Here is a 25,061-nt window from a genome sequence, read left to right on the forward strand (position 1 = left end):
CTACTCAAGTATTGCAGTAGGCACACCGGATGTGAAGCTGCAAGCTGCCACAGCCGGGTGCCCACACTGAAGATGCCGGCGCCTGGAATACAGGATGGCTGGTGAAACGGGCTGCAGCGGGGGGGCATCGCGGGATTGTGGGACAGGTGAGTGGCTGTTTTTTTAAAAGTCAGCAGCTACAGTTATTGTAGCTGCTGGCTTTTATATTTTTTTACAGAGTGAGTGGAACTTCGCTTTAAAGGCTCCTCCTACCCAATGGACACACCGAGTAAAAGACTTGACTTTCCCACTTGCCTACAAATTGATCAGGTCACCTGAATAGAAAGAGCTGAGCTTTGGAGATGTACGTCTAAGTCCAGAGGAGAACTTTTGGCCTGGGGGTGTAAACAACAATTATCCCTTTTGTGGTAAAGACAAATTTCTGTTAAAAGTGTGCCTTGGCACTGCACCAGTTGGACGTCATGGCGAAAGGTAGGTGTTTCTAAACTACATGGTTTATTGTGTCACGTCTTTTCATATCTTCCAGGAGGTTTGTAGCTCTCATCATTCAGTCACATGACATCTTAGCACTGCAAAGAAAGTTGATGCTGGAAGACTTCCCTCTGCCAGACACTGTGACCGCAGGTTAAAATGGGCCACAGGTAGCAATATAATGCCCAGTATGTGTCATGCCTGGGAGTCAAATGTCTCCAGCCTAGTGCTCCCCAGTCTCTATGCCAGGGGGACCTTTAGTCAGTCAATGTACCCAGAGCTCAGAACTCTTCTTGTGCACAACCCTCACTGACCTCTATAGCTGTAGGCACTGTGGAGCAACTCATCCTCAAAGTTCACAGCAAAAGCACTGGGGTTGTTCTCTCAACAGCCTCAGCTCAGCCTGCTCCCACTTCTGTTCTATATTGATATTAGAAAATAGAAGGCTGAAAAGCTGCTGAGTCACTACTAGGAGAGGGAAGCTGAGATGCAGAGTCATTGCTTGTAAGGAGAGTAGGGGCAGCTCATTTACTACTGTCAGGAGAAGCAAGGTGAGCTGAGCTGCTGAGTAACTGCTTAGCAGTACGTGCAGTAGAAACTAACCTGCTGAGAGAAGGGCTTCAGTGCTTCTCATGTGAACATTAGGGATGTACTGCTTCACAGTGCCTGCAGCTAAAGAGGTCACTGGGAGCTCATTTTATTGCTTGTTGAAGTATGTTGTAAATACTTAAACATCTATAGACTGGCATTGAAGAGCCAGTATCAGCTGTATTATTGTGGTCAGTGGCCACAGTGACCTGCATTGACCTCATCTACTTTTCAGCTTTGTTCGAGGTTTCAATTGGTGTCAAGGGTAGCCTGAATTACCCATGACGAGGATATAAATATTGTATATGCAGTTCTTGGTATCAGTTCATATATGCCTTCAGCAAGTCCTATGCAAGACATTCTCCAGCCCTTAATCAATCCGCCATGGCCTGTCAAGATTTTATTTCTGATTTGACTGCAACTTTTACGCAATAATGCTCTCACGATGGACATCAACTTGCAGAAATTTTTTAGGCTTGGAGAGGGTTTATTACTACACTCCTAGGGAAACGGCATTCATAGCCTGATGCTCACCTGATCATTACAAAATGATCCTTGAATTGGGCACATTGGTTGTCACCTCCGGATTTGGTCTGCATTGCCCTCGGACCCAAAATTTTAAGTCATGTAAAAAATATTCTCAGATAGGAGAGCAACTATAAGCTTTGCGATATACTGCATGTTTCTTTGGGAGCATTGCAGGTGTTTACAGCAGAACTAAACTCTCTAATCAAAATTAACTCTTTTTCTGTTTCAATCTTTTTATTCAGTATGAACTATTTTTAATCCTTATGCCACTAGCATTAGTAAATAGATAGGAAGGTATACTGTATTTATTGTTTTAAACATTTTTGTTTCTTTTACATTTCTTCAATTACTTCCTGGTTTATGGCCTAGGCCAAAATGATGTCCTACATATCAGGAGTCTTCATGAGCACTTTTTTCTTTCAGCTGGAGGAGAGGTTCTCTCAGCTAAGAACACACTCATGCCAAAATAATGTCATACATGCCAGGAGTCTTCAGGGAAGGAGGGGTTCTCTCAGCTGAGCACATCGTACTGTCTGCATGCCTGGGCTAAGAGCAGATGGATTCCAGTAAGTAAATGCTACATGAATCTTCTGCCCTTACTCAGAATGGCCATGGCAAGAAATGCTAGGAGGGTGTTTTTCAAAGAGATCTCTCTACAAAATAAAGCATGGAGACATGGATGGATGGAGTTTGCTCTGAATATTAAAAATTAATTGAACAGTGTTTTCAGTTTGTGGAGCTGAGTTGCAGCTAAAATAAACTTTAATACACCACAGCAACCAATTAAAAGTAAACTTTCTTGTCAGTCCTGAGCCAATGAAAGATACAGTTTTATTGCATGGTGTTGGCTACCGCATGTTGGTGTTCTTTCTGCTGTGTTAGGGCATTAAAGTGTAACTAAACTGCATATGAACACCACCAACCAAAAACACTATTTGATTAACTTGTATTATTCAGAGCAAACTCCCCCATCCATTCATGTCTCCATGCTTTATTTTGATGAAAATCACATCGAAAAACACCCCTGTAGCATTTCTGGCTGTGGCCATCTTGCGTAAGGGCAGATGATTCATGTAGCATTTACTTCCTGGAATCCATCTGCCCTTAGCTCAGACATGCAGACAGGAGGGTGTACTCAGTTAATCACATATCATAGTAAAGGGCCAATAACAGCAGCCCTTTACCATGTGATCAACTGTGCCCTATCACAGCTGATCACAATCTAAACACACTTGCTTGTTATCAGCAGTACTTTTCTCACGCTCTGACACAGCATGAGGAGAGAAACTACCGGCAAGTGTGATAGGGGCACGTACATAGATAATCAGGGCACTGATCATCAGTGCCCATATTATCGGTGCAGCCCTAGCAGTGCTGCCTAGCAGTGCCCATCTGTGCTGCCTAGCAGTGTCCATTAATGCTGGCCATCTGTGCTGCCTATCAGTGTCCATTAATGCTGGCCATCAGTGCCTCCTCATCAGTGCCCATTAATGCTGGCCATCAGTGCCTCCTCATCAGTGCCCATTAATTCTGCTCATCAGTGCCCATAAGTGCAGCCTATCAGCACACATCAGTAAAGGAAAACAATTACTTATTTGCAAAATTTTATAGTAGAAACTAAGAAAACGTTTTTTGTTGGTAAATGAATACCACCAAAAGAAAGCCCTATCTATCCCCAAAAAAATTATTCAAATTTCATATGGGTAGAATGTTGCATAACTGCACAATTGTCATTCAAAGTGCAATAGCACTAAAAGCTAAAAAAAAAAAAAAAAAAAATTGTACTGGGCAGGAAGGGGGTGAAAGTGCCCAATAGACAATTAAACAACCTCTGAATTACGCCACATTAAAGATTTTCCAACTTGGCAATTACATGGATTTTTGTTTTTCTGACTACGACCAGAATGTGGTCCCTGGTTCTGGCACAGTCTGGCTTCTATACTATAAACAGTTGGTTGATGCCTACACATAGCAGTGATTATGTCATATAGCTCCTGGTCAGGTTTGCTCCTTATCTGTCAATCCAATAAACAGTTCTATTTACACAACACATAATATATACACAACAGCACTGCTGCCATTTCACTGAGGAACCCACAATTGTACATAAACAGAATTACATTTAAAGGGTGTCTGCAGTCAAAACATTTGTATTCAATGTAAAAAAAAGTTTAAAACAAGTAGTAGTTACTGTACATAAAGTTACATAGTTAGTCTGGCTGATAAAAGACAAACGTCCATCCAGTTCAACCATAAAAAAAAAAAAAAAAAAGAAAAGCTATAATCCTATACCCACAGTTGACGGCAAAAAACCCAGCAAAGCATGATCCAATTTGCTCCTGCAGGGGAATAAAATTCCTTCCTGATCCCCCGAGAGGCAATCAGATATTCCCTGGATCAACTTTACCTATAAATGTTATATCCAGTTATATTCTGTGTATCTAGGAAACAATCCAGGACTTTTTTTTAAAGCAATCCACTGAGCTGGCCAGAACCAACTCTTGAGGGAGTCTATTCCACATTTTCACAGCTCTCACTGTGAAGAAACCTTTCCGTGGTTGGAGATTAAAATTCCTTTCCTCCAGACGTAAAGAGTGCCCCCTTGTCCTCTGTGATGACCTCAGGGTGAATAACTCTGAGTTCACTATATGAACCACTGATGTATTTATACATGGAGATCATATCCCCCCTTATGTATTATACGTGGAGATCATATCCCCCCCCTTATTATACATGGAGATCATATCCCCCCCCTTATGTATTATACATGGAGATCATATCCCCCCCCCCTTATGTATTATACATGGAGATCATATCCCCCCTTATGTATTATACATGGAGATCATATCCCCCTTATGTATTATACATGGAGATCATATCCCCCTTATGTATTATACATGGAGATCATATCCCCCCCCCCCCCTTATGTATTATACATGGAGATCATATCCCCCCTTATGTATTATACATGGAGATCATATCCCCCTTATGTATTATACATGGAGATCATATCCCCCTTATGTATTATACATGGAGATAATATCCCCCCTTATGTATTATACATGGAGATCATATCCCCCCCTTATGTATTATACATGGAGATCATATCCCCCCCTTATGTATTATACATGGAGATCATATCCCCCCTTATGTATTATACATGGAGATCATATCCCCCTTATGTATTACACATGGAGATCATATCCCCCCTTATGTATTATACATGGAAATCATATCCCCCCCTTATGTATTATACATGGAGATCATATCCCCCCTTATGTATCATACATGGAGATCATATCCCCCCCTTATGTATCATACATGGAGATCATATCCCCCCTTATGTATCATACATGGTGATCATATCCCCCCTTATGTATTATACATGGTGATCATATCCCCCCTTATGTATTATACATGGTGATCATATCCCCCCTTATGTATTATACATGGTAATCATATCCCCCCTTATGTATTATACATGGTGATCATATCCCCCCTTATGTATTATACATGGTAATCATATCCCCCCTTATGTATTATACATGGTGATCATATCCCCCTTATGTATTATACATGGTGATCATATCCCCCCTTATGTATTATACATGGAGATCATATCCCCCCTTATGTATTATACATGGAGATCATATCCCCCCTTATGTATTATACATGGAGATCATATCCCCCCTTATGTATTATACATGGAGATCATATCCCCCCTTATGTATTATACATGGAGATCATATCCCCCCTTATGTATCATACATGGAGATCATATCCCCCTTATGTATTATACATGGAGATCATATCCCCCTTATGTATTATACATGGAGATCATATCCCCCCTTAATCTCCTCTTCTCAACAGAGAATAAATTCAGTTCCTCTAATCTTTCCTCATAGCTGAGCTCCTCTATGCCTCTTATCAGTCTGGTTGCCCTTCTCTGTGCTTTCTCCAGTTCCCCAATGTTCTTCACTTGCCCCTACAGGTAAGCTTTACAATCAGGCTCACCTGAAGGTACAATGAATATCTCCTAAACGTCCATCGTTTAGTGGATATTCACATCCGCAATAGTTGATGACGTCACCCGCACATGCGTAGTGATACTCTGCATTCAGGGCCCACAGTATGCCACTGAATGCAGAGCGCCTTGACACAGCTGGGGCTCTGGCAGGCATGTGTGGAAGTGACGTCATCGTGGCCTCGGCCATTCAAATGGCTGGAGCTCACGAAAAAACAAAAGAAAGACTGGGTGAAGATGGAATCGTGGGGAGATCCGTGATAGCGCTGCCCCGGAGGGCTCCGTATGAAGCGTGCGGTGCATATTAGCATATTATGGCTTAACCCCTGGTGCCCTTTAAGGGGTTTGTGATGCCGAGAGGCGGGGTGGAGTTTAGGATCATGTGACCGCTGTGATTAACGGTGGTCACATAATCGGAAAGCTCCCGTCCGGAAGTAGTGTTCAGGACCTTTCTGAGAGGCAGCGGTAAATGTGTCAGGAGCGCCCGGGGCACAAGCTCTCGGAACATCTGTTTACATTGGGTACACAAATATGTGGCCCTCAGCGCCAAGGCCCAAGCACTGAGAGGCTGGACACATTTACCCATTTTTTTTTTTTTTTTTTTTTTTTTTTTTTTTTTTTTTAGCGCTTTGCTACCGCTTTAATGTAAAATACCTTCCTATCTATTTACTAAGGCTAGCAGGATAATGATTAAAAATAGTTCATGTTACACTATTCACAGCTGTCTCTGTAGACTACAAATCAACCCTTCCATATGCTATGGATATGAGGATGTGGGGATGAGTTCTGTAGTCCTTTCCTAGGGTCAGAACACTGCTCCTCCATAGGAGGGAGGGATCGCTGTCACCTGAGGACAGAAGTGTGTTATTGGTTGAAACATCAGGACAAAACAACTTTCTACAGGTTATTCCTATTTTGCAACATTTCTGTATTTACATGTCCTCTTCTAAACCCTCTGAAAATCAGCATGCCGGAGGATCTGTTTATATTCATTGATGGTAAATTCTTACTCACCTTTTTTATGGTCTTCGTCTGTACCAGAGCAAGTTCTCTGTTTTCATCTGCTACATACAGGGACAGTTTCACATACGGGTCACTGCAAGAGAAAACATACAGTATTATCACATAGGACAGACATGGACATTATTATTATTATTATTATTATTATACAGTATTTATAAAGCGCCAATAGTTCGCTCAGCGCTGTACATTACAAAGGGAGACAGAACATGTGACAGAACAATACCAATACAATGCGATACATGAGGGGATCGAGGGCCCTGCTCTTTCGAGCTTACAATCTAGGAGGGAGGGGATGGTGGCACAGGAGGAGATAGCTGTGGGGGATGGAGTGGTAGGAAGAGTGGAGGAGGTCGGCAAGTTAGCAGGGGGTGGGGTAGGCTTCCCTGAAGAGATGGGTTTTCAGGGTGTGCCTAAAGGAGAGGAGGTGATAATCTGATGGGTTGGGGCAGGGAGTTCCAGAGGATGGATGACTCCCTGGAGAAGTCCTGGAGGCGGGCATGGGAGGAGGAGACCAGGGAACTAGAGAGAAGGAGGTCTTGTGAGGAGCGGAGTGTGCGCGCTGGGCGGTACTTGGATATTAGGTCAGAGATGTAGTACGGGGCAGTATGGTGGACAGCTTTGTACGTCAGTGTTAGGATTTTGAATTTGATCCGTTGCACAATCGGAAGCCAGTGGAGGGATTGGCAGAGGGGGGTGGCGGAGACAGAGCGGTTGGAAAGGTGAATGAGTCTGGCAGCCGTATTCAGGATCGACTGAAGCGGGGATAGCCAGCGGCGAGGCAGGCCAGTGAGGAGGGAGTTGCAGTAGTCGAGTCGTGATATGATGAGGGAGTGGATGAGCTGTTTAGTGGTTTCTGAGGTTAGGAACGTGCGTATTTTGGCGATGTTGCGGAGGTGGAGTCTGCACGAGTTTGTTAAAGATTGGACTTGGGGCTGGAAGGATAGGTTGGAGTCCAGAATGACACCAAGTACTCTGGCCTGCAGGGCGGGTTTGATGGTAGCGTTGTTGGATGTGACGGAGAAATCAATGGGGGGTGGTGTCCGGGCTGGGGGGAAGACAAGAAACTCGGTTTTGGAGAGGTTCAATTTAAGGAAGTGGAGCGACATCCAGTCTGATATGTCGCTCAGTAGGTGTGTGATTCGGGCTGAGACCAAGGGGGTGAGGTGGGGGGTTGAGAGATAGATTTGTGTGTCGTCGGTATAGAGGTGGTAGTTGAAGCCGTGAGAGTGTATGAGTTGGCCAAGGGAGGAGGTATAGATGGAGAAGAGAAGGGGTCCGAGGACAGAGCCTTGAGGGACCCCAACAGAGAGGGGGAGTGAGGGGGAGGTGGTAGCATTATAGGTAACGCTGAAGGAGCGTTGTGACAGGTAGGATGAGAGCCAGGAGAGAGCAGAATCTCTGAGGCCGAGGGAGTGTAGTTTTTTGAGGAGGAGGGGGTGGTCGACTGTGTCGAAGGCCGCAGAGAGGTCAAGGAGTAGGAGCACTGAATGGTGGCCATTAGCTTTGGCGGTTAGCAGGTCGTTGGAGAGTTTGAGTAAGGCAGTTTCGGTGGAGTGTAGGGGACGGAAGCCGGACTGTAGGGGATCGAGGAGGTTGTTGTCGTTGAGGTGAGAGCATAGGCGGGTGTAGACTAGACGCTCGAGGAGTTTAGATGTAAATGGGAGCAGGGAGATGGGTCTGAGGTTGTTCGGGTCATTGGGGTCCAGGGAGGGCTTTTTAAGTATGGGGGTGATGTGTGCATGTTTCAGAGGGGAGGGGAAAGTGCCTGAGGAGAGGGAGAGATTGAAGATGTGGGTGAGGGAGCGTAGGATGGAGGAGGAGGAAGGTCGTAGGAGTTGTGAGGGGATAGGGTCGAGGGGGCAGGTGGTGAGGCGGGCATCAGAGATCACATCCCCCTTATGTATTATACATGGAGATCACATCCCCCCTTATGTATTATACATGGAGATCACATCCCCCCTTATGCATTATACATGGAGATAATATCCCCCCTTATGCATTATACATGGATACTGTCAAGGATTCGCTTAAACGATCACCCTGTCACGTGTCCACCACAAGCCACGCCCACAGCGACTAGCTAACCGTGACGCACGCGTGCGGCCGCGACAGGGTGGTAAAGAGGGCATAATAAAGAGGGGATTTACACTTGAATATCTCAAACCGTATATAAGATCAGCCGTGATACCTTTTCACAGCCCGCACTACCTCTGGCCACCACCAGATGGAGACTCCACTCCAATCCAGCTGGTCCACCACGCACTGGCAGATACGATCTTACATACAACCTGGTGCCCTGATTAGAGTTGAGGACCAGCTTAGTAATCACACACCCTTCTAAAGGTCCCTCCAGCTATCCTAGCTTGAACCCCGGTGTTGATAACCCTTCCACTGTCCACACACCCCCACACCAGACGCACCACAAAGGTAGCCTGCCACCACCCAACAGTTTATCCGCAGAATGGTCTGTTGAGACACCACACACACACAGATCTCTGTCTGGCAGATCTGTTACCTTTGCAATCTGCGTGCAATCTGCCCACTCACAGTGCAGTTGCATACAGATTGGCAATGAGCTTAACCAAGCGTTTTAAAGGCACTAAAATACATAGAGCCATCTTACAAAATGTAAATTGTCCCAGATATCCTGAACAGTACTGTCACTTGGGGATTTGACCCTGGTTTTAAAACAAAAACTAGAGAATGTTTAAGGTTTTTTTTAGTTACTTACAGAAATTGGACCAGATCTTGGTAAACAATCTAGGAAATGGGTTTTGAGGTTTTAAAAACTATGCCTTTGTGTACAATTTGCAAATATATACAGATCAGCCATAACCATGGCTACCCACCTAATATTGAGTAAGTCCTCCCATCAAAACAGCCCTGACCCATCGAGGCATGGACACCACTAGACCTCTGAAGGTATGCTGTGGTATCTGGTGCCAAGCCGTAAGTAGCAGATCCTTTAAGTACTGTAAGTTATGAGGTGGGGCCAACATGGATCAAACTTCCAGAACATCCCACCGATGATCTATTGAATTGAGATCTGAACAATATGGAGGTCAAGTCAAGACCTCAAACTCACTGTTTCTCAAACCATTTTTGCAGTGTGGCAGAGTGAATTATCCTGTTGAAAGAGGTCACTGCCATCAAGAATACGGTTTCCAAGAATGGGTATATTTGATCAACAACAACGTTTAGGTAGGTAGTACATGTCAAGCAAGATCCACATGAATGGCAGGACCCAAAGTTTCCCAGCAGAACACTGACCAAAGCATCACACTGCCTCTGCTGGTTTGCCTTCTTACCATATTGCATCCTGATGCCATCTCTTCCCCAAGTAAGTGACGCACATGCACCCAGCCATCCACATGTTGTAAAAAAAAAAAAAAACAGTACAGATGGACAATGATCCAAAACACACTGGAACCCAGGAGCTTTTGAAGGAAAAGAAGTGGAATATTCTGCAATGGCCAAGTCAATCACCTGATCACAACCCAATTGAGCAAGTATTTCACTTGCTGAAGGCAAAACTAAAGGCAGAAAGACCCACAAACAAAGAACAACTGAAGACAGCTGCAGTTAGAGCCTGGCAAAGCATCAGAAAGGAGGAAACCCAGTCTTTGGTAATGTCTATGGGTTCCAGACTTCAGGCAGTCATTGCCAGTAAAGGATTCTCAACAAAATATTAAAAATGAACATTTTATTTATGATTATATTCAATTGTCCAATTACTTTTGGTCGCTTGAAAAAGGGGGGATGGCTACACTTAAGAGCTGTGATTCCTAAAAACCCTTCCTCCAATTTGGATGTACATACCCTCAAATTAAACCTGAGAGTGTGCACTTTCAGCCCATATCCATTATATAACTATAGCTTGAATATGTTTTGGTAAATACCTTAAAAAACCTAAATTGTGCCTGTGTCCAAATATATATGGACCTGGGAAGGAAAGACACAGAGCCCAGTGTGCCTCAGGACCTGGCTCCCTGGGCCCTATACAGTTACCCAGCATGCCTCAGGGCCTGGCTCCCTGGGCCCTATACAGTTACCCAACCCAGCATGCTTCAGGGCCCGGCTCCTTGGGATTGGCTGGGGCTGTATCAGTATTCAAGCTGGCATCTGCATAGCTCCACACCTACCATCCAGAAGCTTCTCAAGCCTTCTGGATGCAGAGGAAGCTATACCAGCCTGCCAGCAGCAGAGCACACTGGCCAAACCTAATTAGCAGATTCAGGCATCACTGATGCAGTGAGCCAAATATGTTTTTACCTATCAAGACAAAATTATAACTATCTAACCTACTTCTACCTATCTAGGAGGGTGCTAGACTCCTATTCCTTTTCAGGAGACAGTTGTGAACTTTTGGATTTCCTTTCACTTTCTTTCCAGTTGGCAGTGGTCACCAAAAACAAATAGAGAGGGCAAATCTACTGAGCTGGGTCACAGAAAGCAGTAGCCTACGCTAAGCACACACAATAGCTTTGCACTGCAAGGGATATATTTAGCACCGTTTGGTTGCACTTGTTGTAACGTGTAATTCATATTGCTGCTTAACAACTTTGCTAAAGCCCTAGCATGTCATGGTGATGACCCTGACATACAAGAACAAGCAGAAAATGAAATGAAGTCCAAGTAAAAAGCCACTCCTGTGACCTGCCTGGACCATAAGATGGTGCTGGACCCGCCATGTGATGAGGAAACCTCTTTTGAGGTTTCCTTACAATCCTCAGAGAGCGCAGCACTTTATTCCTAGAATCTCTTGATTGAGGAATGCTGGGTATGATTCAACACATCATCCAGGAAGAGATCACCGCCACCTCTTTTCAGCTCTCTATAGATCTCAAAGAGACTGGCCATGACACTGAAATTGAGGACCATATGGATGACTCGGCCACCATCCTAAACTGATCACAAAATGTGAATAGCGTGTCTGCAAACAGAACAACAGGTCCTCAAAGACAGGAGGATGGTGAAAACAGAGCATCGCACAGCAATCTTTGTGTTCACGGCATTCCAGAAATAGGGGAACACAAAAAGCAGTAATCCTTACCTTCTATCTAGAAGTTTAAAAGTTAAAGAGTCTTCACTCTAGATCAGGGTTTCTTAACCCCCATGGAACCTTAATGTTCCTCCAGAGGTTGCTAGGGTTTCCTTGAGCAATGACCAATTTCTGCCTCTCAGATAAGTTCTGCTGACACCATTGATCTTTTTAGATATCTGTAAGGGGGGAATTACTCCCAGTGAACACAAGTGTAAGGAGCATTCTTCCCACTGACCATCACACTAATATATCATGAGTTGAAGATAAAGAAATTTTGTAATAGGTGTTCCCTGAAACTGTAAATTTATTTCAAAATTTCTTCTGTGTTGAAAAGGTTGAGAAAGTGCTCTAGATAAAAAGCAGAATTACCTAATCACTAAGCACTCCCATTTCCTGCATTCAGAAAAAGGTATCAAATTAGCCCATCTCAGTACCTTCAGAACAGAAGCAGGTAACAACCTGCAATGAAGTGTGCTATATATGGAACTGATCTGGAAAGTCACTGTAAGACCCCATTCACATTGAGAATTTTTTAGGGCATTCCTTGATGCGTGAAAATGCTCATTAAGAAGAACCTCATTATTTTCATATGCCTGTTATAAACTGAACATTCGTTGCTTGTAGCTTGACAGAGAGCCTTGTTTTCAAGCAGAATAGCATATTTTTGGCCCCGTAGACTGTAATGGAAGCCCCTGAAAAATGCACAAAAATATGTGTTTATCATTCCTGAACCAGCCAAGTCCGCACCTGCACACAAGAAGGGCTCCAAGAATGCCATGACCAAGAGCCAGAAGGAGGATGGCAAGAAGCGGAGGAAGAGCAGGAAGGAGAGTTATGCCATCTGCGTGTACAAGGTGCTCAAGCGGGTCCACCCCGACACCGGCATCTCGACCAAGGCCATGAGCATTATGAACTCCTTCGTCAATGACATCATCGAGCGCATTGCCAGCAAAGCTTCTCGCCTGGCTCATTACAACACTTCATCATCACCTCCTGGGAGATCCAGACCGCCGTCCGCCTCTTCCTGCCCGGAGAGCTGGCCAAGCACGCCATCTCCGAGGGAACGAAGGCCGTCACCAAGTACACCAGCACCACGTAACCCACCATCAACCCCTTTTACCTTTTGTATTACTCAACCAGGGGCGGACTGACAACTTATGGGGCCCCTGTGTCCTTGCCCATACTCAAAGCATACTCAAAAAAGCCTATAAAAGTTGCCAGGGGCATTTCATGGAGCCCCCTACTGACCCCGGGCCCTCGGGCAGTGCCCGAGTACTCGAATGGTCAGTCCGCCCCTGCACTCAACCCTTCCTCCTAGATTGTAAGCTCTAATGATCCGGGCCCTCTGTTTCCTCTTATACCGAATTGTATTGTAACTGTAATGTTTATCCTCATTTTGTAAAGCGCTGCGCAAACTGTTGGCGCTATATAAATCCTGTGTAATAATAATAATAATGTGTTATGCAAGTTTTTCAGGCAATGCCACTATAAAAGTCCATGGAATCAAAAAAACACGATTTTCCTCCAAAATCGCTCCTGAAAATGTGCAAAAGAATACACAAAGGAAACTCAAGCTATGCTCAGGAGTGAATGTCTTCTAAGAAAAAGCTATTACGGCCTTCTATTCAAAAAAAACCCTCAACTGAATAACAGAAAACTGTGCAGAATCATCAGCTTCTGATGGGAGGCTCAATGCCTGGACATTGCAGATATCTATTAAAAACTATCACATACAGCAAGAATTCAGTTTTGCATTTGAATCCGGAAACGTCCAGATTCAAATGAAACATATTGACGTGACTAATCGGCGCTGCACTCCTAAGGGCTCTTCTCTTGGTGCCCAACTCCCTTGCGATCAATCAAGTAGGTCTTAGAATAAAACGTCATATTCCTTCCTAGAATGAAGAAAGGAATGCAGGTGCAGGAATGTACATAGTGTTTGTTTTCGCCAGACGTGACTCCTAGGGGCAGCAATTAGTGGCGTGTTTCAGTTAATAACACTCCAATCACATCTCAGAGGACAGCAGGCAACTGCTTGCAGATGACAGAACAGAATTTTAAGGAGATTTAACCTGAGTGGTCCAGCTACATCTAGCAGTGACAAGCGCCAGCTCTGCTGTTCCCGACACCGGCGGCTCTGGGCTCTGCTGGACCCACGCAAGAGGTAGCACACAGACAAATTAGCTAACAACCAACACAATCCAGTTTAATTTGTTTTTACAATAGAAGGAAAACTTGACATTTCTTTGACCATCTAAAGCATTCAATGACCACTAGCTACACCTGCTACTTAAAGTAAATAGTCAACCAGTGAATTGCATTCCTGCAATGCAATACATAAAGCATGCAGTCAAAAGGTTGGGTTGTTGTGTTACCAAATGTAGTGCTACCCTATTGAGGGCCACTGAATATTTTTGGGTTCTCTGAGCCTGCTCTGAAAGCACAGCCCTTGTTGACACCACCATGAATCTTTGGCCAGGAGAACTCCCTTGCTTTGAACCATAAAATAAACACACACAGTTTAAAGTGTGTAAATATTATGGTTATATTGAGGTTCGCAGATAAAGAGTTCAAGCACAACAAAAATGACAGTAAATGCATAAACAAAAAGTTAAACACTCTAAAAGGTTCACAATGTATTACTTGAAGCAACCCCAAATGTCCTGCAGGATCAGAATTTAAACATCAATTGCAGCTTCTGAGATGTCCCTCCCCAAGTGACCTGGAGTGAACTATCAAGCTGTCAGGGTAACCTTTGGGCTCTTAGTTACTGGTAACTGGGTTTAACTCTGCAGATAAATACTTCTGTTATAAGTGTAGCACCCTCCTAGTTAGCTAGGGGGAGCTAGACCTCAATTGTTAGCTAGAAGGGCTGAGTAGCAGTCTGGGTGTGATAGCTAGCAGGGATCAATTTGTGGTCAGAGCTGGGAGGCTCTGCAGACCAGAACTCTGGAATTTCCCCCTGCTCTAGAACTTTGAAGAAAGGTCTAGAAGCAGTGGGTGGATCTGAGGAGTGGATGATCTGCATTTTTGAAAGAGCATGACCAATCCCCAACAGGAGGTTTGGCAAGTGGCCAGGACAACCCCTAAAAGTGATTGAGCCTGCTCAGCTGCAGTAAAGTTGGATGGAAGACAGAGAGAGAATGTGAGGCTGAAATCAGGAGCCTGGGAGGGGACCCAGATGGAGAAAGGGGCTCACCTACAGATGGTAAAGGTGGAAAAGACAAAAGCTCAAACCATCACTGGCCCCCAAAGCGAAATCCAACTGTGGAGCAGGGAAGGAGCACCCCAACTAGAAGGCCTAGTAGCAGCCATCCACTCACCAGAAACCCGGGAGAAGGACTCAGTGAGTAACCCTGCACCCCCTGAGCCAGATAGGGGAAGGAGCACTCTTGCTGGGGCTGTCTAATTTCTTAAAGCAAGAGACACCAGAAGAAGGAGTTTATCTGGGGTCTGTGGTGGTAGTACAGGAGATGCTGGCTAGCTCTCCGAAAGAGACTGTGTTGCAGTAGAGACTTGTAAATAGTTCCAGGAAGTTGTCAAATCTTCTGCGCCCATGGTGGGACCCTAGTTGGTGCACATTAAGGTTCAGACCCTTCCTTGTGCAAGAGCAAGATTTCCTTAAGAAGGTATAATCACAGAAAGATTCCCCCTTAAGTGATGTTGAACTTGGGTAAAGTCTCTTTAACACAAAAGTTGAAGGAAAGAAATAGCTAAGATTGTAGGTAGGGGCGGAAACAGACCTCAGCAGAGGTTGACCCCTTAAAGATGGTGAAGTAGTCTGGTGAAGCAGGTTCCTTTTTGAGTTGGAAGAGGCTTGAACTGAGATACTAGGGCAATCCTGTCTGCAGGGGGAATTTGCTGTAGCCAGAGTGTTATGGTTTCAGGGTGTTAGTGAGGCATTAAAAGCAGCAGGCCATAATACAGAATGGGCTACACCAGGGGTGGGCAAACTTTTTGACTTGAGGGCCGCAATGGATTCATATATTGGACCCGGGGGCCGGACCAAGAGTAGATGAATGATGTGTATGTGTCATCCATAGTAAGTATAGTAATATTCCCCCATAGTAAGCATAGTAATTAATCCCCCATATAGTAATTCATCCCCCATAGTAATTCATCCCCCATATAGTAATTCATCCCCCATAGTAATTCATCCCCCATATAGTAATTCATCCCCCATAGTAATTCATCCCCCATATAGTAATTCATCCCCCATAGTAATTCATCACCCATATAGTAATTCATCCCCCATAGTAATTCATCCCCCATATAGTAATTCATCCCCCATAGTAATTCATCCCCCATAGTAATTCATCCCCCATAGTAATTCATCCCCCAAATAGTAATTCATCCCCCAAATAGTAATTCATCCCCCCATAGTAATTCATCCCCCATAGTAATTCATCCCCCATATAGTAATTCATCCCCCATATAGTAATTCATCCCCCATATATTAATTCATAACCATTGTAATTCATCCCCCATATAGTAATTCATCCCCCATAGTAATTCATCCCCCATATAGTAATTCATCCCCCATAGTAATTCATCCCCCCTATAGTAATTCATCCCCCCTATAGTAATTCATCCCCCCTATAGTAATTCATCCCCCCTATAGTAATTCATCCCCCATATAGTAATTCATCCCCCATATAGTAATTCATCCCCCATAGTAATTCATCCCCCATAGTAATTCATCCCCCCTATAGTAATTCATCCCCCATAGTAATTCATCCCCCATAGTAATTCATCCCCCATATAGTAATTCATCCCCCATATAGTAATTCATCCCCCATAGTAATTCATCCCCCATATAGTAATTCATCCCCCATATAGTAATTCATCCCCCATATAGTAATTCATCCCCCATAGTAATTCATCCCCCATATAGTAATTGATCCCCCATAGTAATTGATCCCCCATAGTAATTCATCCCCCATATAGTAATTCATCCCCCATAGTAATTCATCCCCCATAGTAATTCATCCCCCATATAGTAATTCATCCCCCATATAGTAATTCATCCCCCCTATAGTAATTCATTCCCCATATTAAGTCCCCAAGTCCCCCCTGTGTCAATTCACTTACCTTTGCTCCGCGCGTTCCTCTCACCGTCTTCCCGCGCCGTTCCGGTGTAGCATGAAAATCTGTCTCCTATGAGGATCTGTCCCCCTCGACGTATCTGCGCATGTGCCAGTTTCAGGCATTAGCAGCCGATCGGCGATCTCCGGCACATGCGCAGATACGTCGAGGGGGACAGATCCTCATAGGAGACAGATTTTCATGCTACACCGGTCTTCAGGGCGGACTGTGAGAGGACCCTAGCTCCGCGGGCCGGATTAAAAGGTCCGCCGGGCCGTATACGGCCCGCGGGCCGTAGTTTGCCCATTGCTGGGCTACACAATCTGGGCCTCAGTGGGATAAGCTGTGGTGTAAGGTGCACTGAACTGAACTATTGAAATTAACAGTGTCACTTGCAATTTTTTGAGGATTTGGGTATGGAACCCTCTAACCTAATCTGTAGCCTTTGCAGTGTAAGAGGTAGTCTCTCTGTTTGGGGGCGCATTCTTTGGTCCCTCTGTTAAGGAGCGATGGCGATGACAGCACTACGATCCGCCTGCCTGCAGGATTGACTGTCCTGCTCATCAGTGATACCAGTGGTCTACAGTCCTTCTGTATTTGTCTGCTCCGTGGCCCAATCCAGCTGGATCTCCAGAGTCCCACACAGCCTTTTCCACACACCCGTCCTCCACCTCTCACCATTCACTTCCTTCCCCACAAGTTCCCGGCCTTCTCAATATATATGCCCCCACCCCTTTACCAGCTCTTCTGGGAAATGTAGTCTGCTCACTCCTTTTCTGAGTTCAGAAGTCCTGCTACCAACAAGGCTTTACTTCCACAGAGCCTAGATAACTGAACCGCAAAACACTATCATCTTGTATTTAACCACTTCCCGTTAAGCCCACGTAGATAAATGACCAGATGGGAGCACTGCCGAGGCGAGTGGACGTTTCTAAACGTCTCCCCACATCCATTGCCTGGGAGCGTGTGGCACCGTTATCGGAGGACACAGCAGAACACAGATTGCTGTCCGGAATCTCTGTGTGAGGTCCCAATTCATGTGATCACTGATTGGCCAATCAGTGATCACATGAATAGTAGTAAACAAGATGTTACTTCCTGACATCATTGCTTACTACTTGTGAAATCTGTGAATGATCACAGAGGTCACATGGTACAAGGTTATTCACAACATGTGACCAATCACAGCTCGCACAGTATTGCTCAATGGCTGAGTGACAGTATGTTAGAAAAAAAAAATAATAATATAGAAAAAAAAATAAAAATGTAAAAAAAATGTTTGAAAAATTATAATTTTTGGTTATAAACTAATTTGGGTTATTTTTTTTACTAAAACCATAGATGAATACATTTTGGTCAAGATTTATGAACAAAGATTATTTATTTTCAAAATTTTATAAGAAAAACACTTTAGTTTTCAAAATTTTTGGACTTTTTCATTTATATAGCAAAAAAATAGAAATCCCAGCGGTGAATAAATACCACCAAAGTAAAGTTTTATCGGACTCAAAAAATACTAAAAAATTCATATGGGTACAGTGTTGCATGACCGCGCAATTGTCATTCAAAGTGTGATAGCGCTGAAAGCTGAAAATTGGCCTGGGCAGGAAGGGGGTGAAAGTGCCCGGACTTGAAGTAGTTACTTAACATCCTGCAACCAGTATTAATGCAGGGTGTCACAAAAATATTAAGTAGCATTAAAGCCTCACTTTTGTTTACCAGTATTGCATCTCTATAGACCAGTCAAGCAGAACACAATAACCAGAAACACAATAAGAGGTATTCAATAAAGCATTTGCCCCAAATTTCTAGCAGTACCGTACTAGGGGCACACCATACATGGCGCGTTCCTATGCATCATGTGTAGGGCAGCTCATTCTGACAAGTGGTGTACCAAAAATTCCAGATTGAAACCGAAATCGAAGATTCAAGATGCATTTGGCCAAAAACCAAAACTGAAATGGACAGTTTTTAAAAAAAATATATTTTTTATATATATAATTGTATTATATTCGACTTTTTAATTAAAATCATGAATGTGAATGAATAAAAATTTATTTTTAGCACCTTTTCAGCTAATTGGCTGCTTTCAGCAGTTTTTGAAGTGCATTTGCATTAAAAAAAGAACAAGAAAATCTCAAGAAAAATGCATCCCTTTAAAGTCCATGTATTTCTTCACACTGGCCTGTTGCACTTCTCTTGAGGTGTTAAAATTTCTGCTTGCTGCATTCTTGATCTGTTAAAAAAAAAAAACACACACACACCAAAAATGCACCTCCCCACTGAGGCCTGGTTCACACATGTAGTTTTAGTGATTTTTAGTGAAAAAGCATCAAAACGCATCATAAATGCACACGTGTTGCCTTTTCAATGCGGTTTTTTTTTAGTCACATGACCTATGAAAATCGCACCCTAAATTGGTAAAATTGTGGTACAATCACAGCTATAGCCCACAGCGCTGATCGAGCTGCAAAAAAAATCTGACAGGGCAGTTGTACAGGAGTCAAACAATAGAGAGACTTCTATACAACCTCCTTGCCCATAAATGGATCAAAATTCAGCCGGCCTCTGCTGAACCAGCTGAATTTCATTCCATGTATGGCCAGCTTAAAGTGTTGCTAAACCCACAACAGTACAATCAGTCTGTATATGCAGTAAAGCATGCTTATTATATTCACTGTGGAACCTAAGGGGTTAATCCTCCACATTGTGTAAAAACGCTGTTTGATCCTGTCTTCTCTGGTCCTCCCCTTCTTCCAGTGTCTCCCTCTTATTTCCTGATAAGACATATCGTGTGGAAACGCTCTGCACATGCTCAGTTCGCTGCGATAGGTTTTTATTTTTTCTTGGGAGAATGCATGTGATCAGCACAGGGCCAATCAGCACTGTCCAGACAGAAGTCAGGGGTCCTGCATTCTCCTAGAGCAGAATGAAAACTCCTACCAGTGCTTGACCGGACACTGATAGAAGTCACAAGACTGCTATATACTGCTGATGATAAAAGGTATTTAGTATTTTATATGTACTAAAATAATTGCATTTCCATGATGTGCGTACTGTGGGAGACCAGATATAGTGAATGCAGGGTCCTGGGAGACCAGATATAGTGAATGCAGGGTCCGGGGAGACCAGATATAGTGAATGCAGGATCCGGGGAGACCAGATATAGTGAATGCAGGGTCCGGGGAGACCAGATATAGTGAATGCAGGGTCCGGGAAGACCAGATCTAGTGAATGCAGGGTCCGGGGAGACCAGATATAGTGAATGCAGGGTCCGGGAAGACCAGATATAGTGAATGCACGGTCCGGGGAGACCAGATATAGTGAATGCACGGTCCGGGGAGACCACATATAGTGAATGCAGGGTCCGGGGAGATCAGATATAGTGAATGCAGGGTCCGGGGAGACCACATATAGTGAATGCAGGGTCCGGGGAGACCAGATATAGTGAATGCAGGGTCCGGGGAGACCAGATATAGTGAATGCAGGGTCCGGGGAGACCAGATATAGTAAATGCAGGGTCCGGGAAGACCAGATATAGTGAATGCAGGGTCCGGGGAGACCAGATATAGTGAATGCACGGTCTGGGGAGACCAGATATAGTGAATGCAGGGTCCGGGGAGACCAGATATAGTGAATGCAGGGTCCGGGGAGATCAGATATAGTGAATGCAGGGTCCGGGGAGACCAGATCTAGTGAATGCAGGGTCCGGGGGGACCAGATATAGTGAATGCAGGGTCCGGGAAGACCAGATCTAGTGAATGCAGGGTCCGGGGAGACCAGATCTAGTGAATGCAGGGTCCGGGGGGAACCAGATCTAGTGAATGCAGGGTCCGGGAAGACCAGATCTAGTGAATGCAGGGTCCGGGGAGACCACATATAGTGAATGCAGGGTCCGGGGAGACCAGATATAGTGAATGCAGGGTCCGGGGAGACCAGATATAGTGAATGCAGGGTCCGGGGAGGCCAGATATAGTGAATGCAGGGTCTGGGGAGACCAGATATAGTGAATGCAGGATCTGGGGATACCAGATATAGTGAATGCAGGGTCTGGGGAGACCAGATATAGTGAATGCAGGGCCCGGGGAGAACAGATATAGTGAATGCAGGGCCCGGGGAGACCAGATATAGTGAAAGCAGGGTCCGGGGAGACCAGATATAGTGAATGCAGGGCCTGGGGAGACCAGATATAGTGAATGCAGGGTCCAGGGAGACCAGATATAGTGAATGCAGGGTCAAGGGAGACCAGATATTGTGAATACAGGGTCCAGGAAGACCAGATATAGTGAATGCAGGGTCCGGGGTTTAGGAACACTTTAAGCAACAGAGGAGCCATACCATCAGAGTGGATGCATGTCCTTAATTCTCTATTAGGTCCGTGTCAAATGGGCAGTTATGTAGCAGTGATGAATGGCTGCTACAAACCACCAATCCAGCAATTAGCAGTGATTAATAGCTGCCAACATAACCATTGTAGTAGCTGGTGATTTGTTGTCCAGAAGTAATTTGTCGTTGCTACAGGTTAAACTAGTGCTACATCATTAGATTGGCATTCTCTACGACAAACAACTCTCCCTCAGCAATTTGCAGTTATTACAATTTGATTGTTGCTTATAATACATTCATACTAAGTAATGCATCAATTTAACACATCCAGGTATTTGATACCAGAAATCAAAACCTTTTCGCTGGCAAAGCCTCTTCAGAATGAAGGAACTATCTCTGCCCAGACATCAACCAATGTGTGACACAATCCAGCCCCTGCTGCATCCTCTCATCCTGGCTTTCAATATTGCAGTCTGCTTCCCAGGAATGTGAAGACTAAGGACATTAGACTGCAGCAGACTGATGACATCATCTCAGCCTAGGCAAAGTCAGTTTCAGTACTTGTAAATAATGTTTTGCTTCATGTAGTTGAGCCTACTCTGACCACCGGCCGCTGGGAAACGCGGTAAAAACACGGCAACCGCAATACTGCGTTTTTACCGCGTTTTGCGTTTTCCCACAGTCGGAATTCAAAATGTTCCTATCCTGAACATGATTCTTTCGCATTCAGGAGAGGGAGGTTTAACCTCACCTAAACGTAGCAGCTCTTAAACTCTGCTAAAAGCTTATGTGAACATAGACACATAGGCTTTTATGGAGTTGAGTTTAGGAGCTTTGGCAAAAAAACACCTAAAACTTGAGTTTAAGAGCTGCTCATGTACATGAACCCTAAGGCTTCATGTACACAAGCCTACCCTGACCACCGGCTGTGGGAAAACGCTAATCGTGGCAACAATGCGTACAACGTTTTGCGTTTTCCGGCAGTCACAACGTTCCTATCTTGAATGTAATTCTTTCGCGTTCAGAAGGAGGTTTAACCTCACCTAAACATGGCAGCTCCTAAACTTTGCTAAAAGCCTATGTGTACATGGACACATAGGCTTTTATGGAGTTGAGTTTAGGAGCTTTGGCAAAAAAAATGCCAAAAGGTCCTAAACTAAAGTGTAGGAGCTGCTCATGTACATGAAGCCTGTGCATGGGTTCACAGGGGAACTTGTCAGACACTGACGCTGGAATGGCTGGTGTGGTATCCTTATTTATCTCCATTCTCCTGTTTCTAGGATTGTGAGCTGAGCTTCCACCATAGACTTTTCTGACACCATGTGGAAGAAGGAGGAAGTGTAGACCAGTTGGGCAGACAAATCTTTATGTAAGCGATATATCTGAAGGTTTAGAGAGCAAGGTATTTCTTTTTGCTGGTGATGCAATAGGCGATCTATAGGGTTGATATTACTGGAGGTGTTTGTAGCTAGCAACATGACTTGGTATTGCTGGAAGATTGGTCAATGCAGTGGAAACAAAAACAATAGCATTTAGGGAAAAAGTCATCTGACAGAATATATATTGAGGGTACAATGTTGGCCGGAACTACAGAGGAAAAAGATATGGAGATGCTCATTTCAGTTTATTGCAAAATGAGCAAATAGTATGGTCTTCTCAGAGGGGAAAACAAATAGAATTATGGAGTGTATAACTATAGCAATCACCAGGAGGAGGTGGAAGGTCCTGATCCCGTATATAGATCTCCACTTATCACTAGAGGAATCATCATCATGATGCAGGAGGTCCTGTTTCCCATACACAGATCTTTACTTATCACTACAGGAATCATTGTCATGATGCAGGAGGTCCTGTTTCCCATACACAGATCTTTACTTACAACTAGAGGGATCATCATCAGGAGGAAGGAGGTCCTAATTCCCCTATATAGATCTCCACTTATCACTAGAGGAATCATGATCATGATGCAGGAGGTCCCATTTCCCATACACAGATCTTTACTTATCACTAGAGGAATAATCATCATGATGCAGGAGGTCCTAATTCCCCTATATAGATCTCCACTTATCACTAGAGGAATCATCATCATGATGCAGGAGGTCCTGTTTCCCATACACAGATCTCTACTTATCACTAGAGGAATCATCATCATGATGCAAGAGGTCCTGTTTTCCATACATAGATCTTTACTTATCACTAGAGGGATCATCATCAGGAGGAAAGAGGTCCTAATTCCCCTATATAGATCTTTACTTATCACTAGAGGAATCATCATGATGCAGGAGGTCCTGTTTCCTATACACAGATCCTTACTTATCACTAGAGGAATCATCATCATGATGCAGGAGGTCCTGTTTCCCATAAACAGATATTTACGTATCACTAAAGGGATCATCATCAGGAGGAAGGAAGTCCTAATTCCCCTATACAGATCTCCACCTATCACTAGAAGAATCATCATCATGATGCAGGAGGTCCTGTTTCCTATACACAGATCTCTACTTCTCACTAGAGGAATCATCATCATGATGCAGGAGGTCCTGTTTCCCATACACAGATCTTTACTTATCACTAGAGGAAACATCATGATGCAGGAGGTCCTGTTTCCCATACACAGATCTTTACATATCACTAAAGGGATCATCATCAGGAGGTCCTAACTCCCTATATAGATCTCCACTTATCACTAGAGGAAACATCATCATGATGCAGGAGGTCCTGTTTTCCATACACAGATCTTTACGTATCACTAGAGGGATCATCATCAGGAGGAAGGAGGTCCTAATTCCCCTATATAGATCTTTCATCAGGAGGAAGGAGGTCCTAATTCCCCTATATAGATCTTTCATCAGGAGGAAGGAGGTCCTAATTCCCCTATATAGATCTTTCATCAGGAGGAAGGAGGTTCTGAGGTATAAAGAGGAATGTTTACCATGCCTTCAAAAAAAAAAAAAAAATCAAAAAAGGGCAGACATGACGCTGGTCTCATCTGCCATCACTCTTCTACGTTTCTAAGAGGTTCTTTGGGTACGGATTGATTTCCCCTTTACACTCATTCCTCTGCATTAGCTAGAGTTGCCCTTTAACCAGATCCTAAGAATGAAAACTCCAGTTTTTGTTCTATCCCTTGTGTACAGCGTTCTGTAAATATCAGCACCAATATGAGAAAATTACATTCAATTACTTTGTGTTTTCAAAAATCAGGAAATGTTTAAATGTCAGGACCATTTCCTTAATTGCTTTAGTGGTTTTTTTTTTCTATTGTGAATTTTGCTTTGGCCAGAGATGCTATTTCAGGTCATTACATGATAAATGAGAGCGCATTCTTCTAGAAAAAAAAAGTCCTTTTGTTAACACAAGAACTGGAAAAAATATGCATAATCGTATCCAAAGTGCACATACCCCCTAAGGGCCAATTCACACTATGTTCAGTGACAGACATTTTACTGCATGGTAGAACATTTGTCACCGCAGGACACACAGGAAACAGTTGTTTCCTATGTGTCCCATTCACACTGCAACAAGGCCTAGCGCTGCTCGGCAATGTGCTACAATAAAATGCAGACATGCTGCATTTTAACGCAGAGCAATGGGCCGAATCGCAGGGCAATATCAGGCAGCGCAGCATGGCACCTGACATTGTGGTGAATGAAGTGTACATTTTGTACACTTCAAATAAAGCTTGTACAAAACAAGAAAAAAAAGGAGCAGTGTGATGTGCTGCATTGTGCATCACACTGCTCCCTAGCAACCGGAAACACAGAGTGGCTGGAGCAACGAATGGCTCCAGCTGCTCTACGATCTCATGCAGTGCAAGTGTGAATCTGCCCTAAGTCTTCACTGAAGTGTCAGACAACAACCACACCTGACTACGTGTGTAATGTATCTTTTCCATATCTGTGTAAAACATACAAATATACGCGTAAGCAGCAGTGCCCACGACAAAAGACCTCTGTATATACTGCAGTCCTC

At 44.1% G+C, this 25,061-nt stretch overlaps 1 protein-coding gene across 3 annotated transcripts in view; it reads right to left on the bottom strand.

Annotated features, from left to right (window-relative positions):
• The window catches only part of NEDD4L (NEDD4 like E3 ubiquitin protein ligase), a 635,056-nt gene that overhangs the window by 300,956 nt on the left and 309,039 nt on the right, over positions 1-25,061 (bottom strand). For all 3 annotated transcript variants that reach the window (XM_089683436.1, XM_089683437.1, XM_089683438.1), the window contains exon 3: positions 6,626-6,707. In XM_089683436.1, coding sequence (XP_089539562.1) covers positions 6,626-6,707 — 82 coding nt within the window. The remainder of the gene's footprint in view (positions 1-6,625; positions 6,708-25,061) is intronic.

Source organism: Staurois parvus, unplaced genomic scaffold, assembly GCF_062004578.1.
Source record: "Staurois parvus isolate SC_StPar_1 unplaced genomic scaffold, SC_StPar_1.0 ptg000310l, whole genome shotgun sequence".
Classification (NCBI taxonomy): domain Eukaryota; kingdom Metazoa; phylum Chordata; class Amphibia; order Anura; family Ranidae; genus Staurois; species Staurois parvus.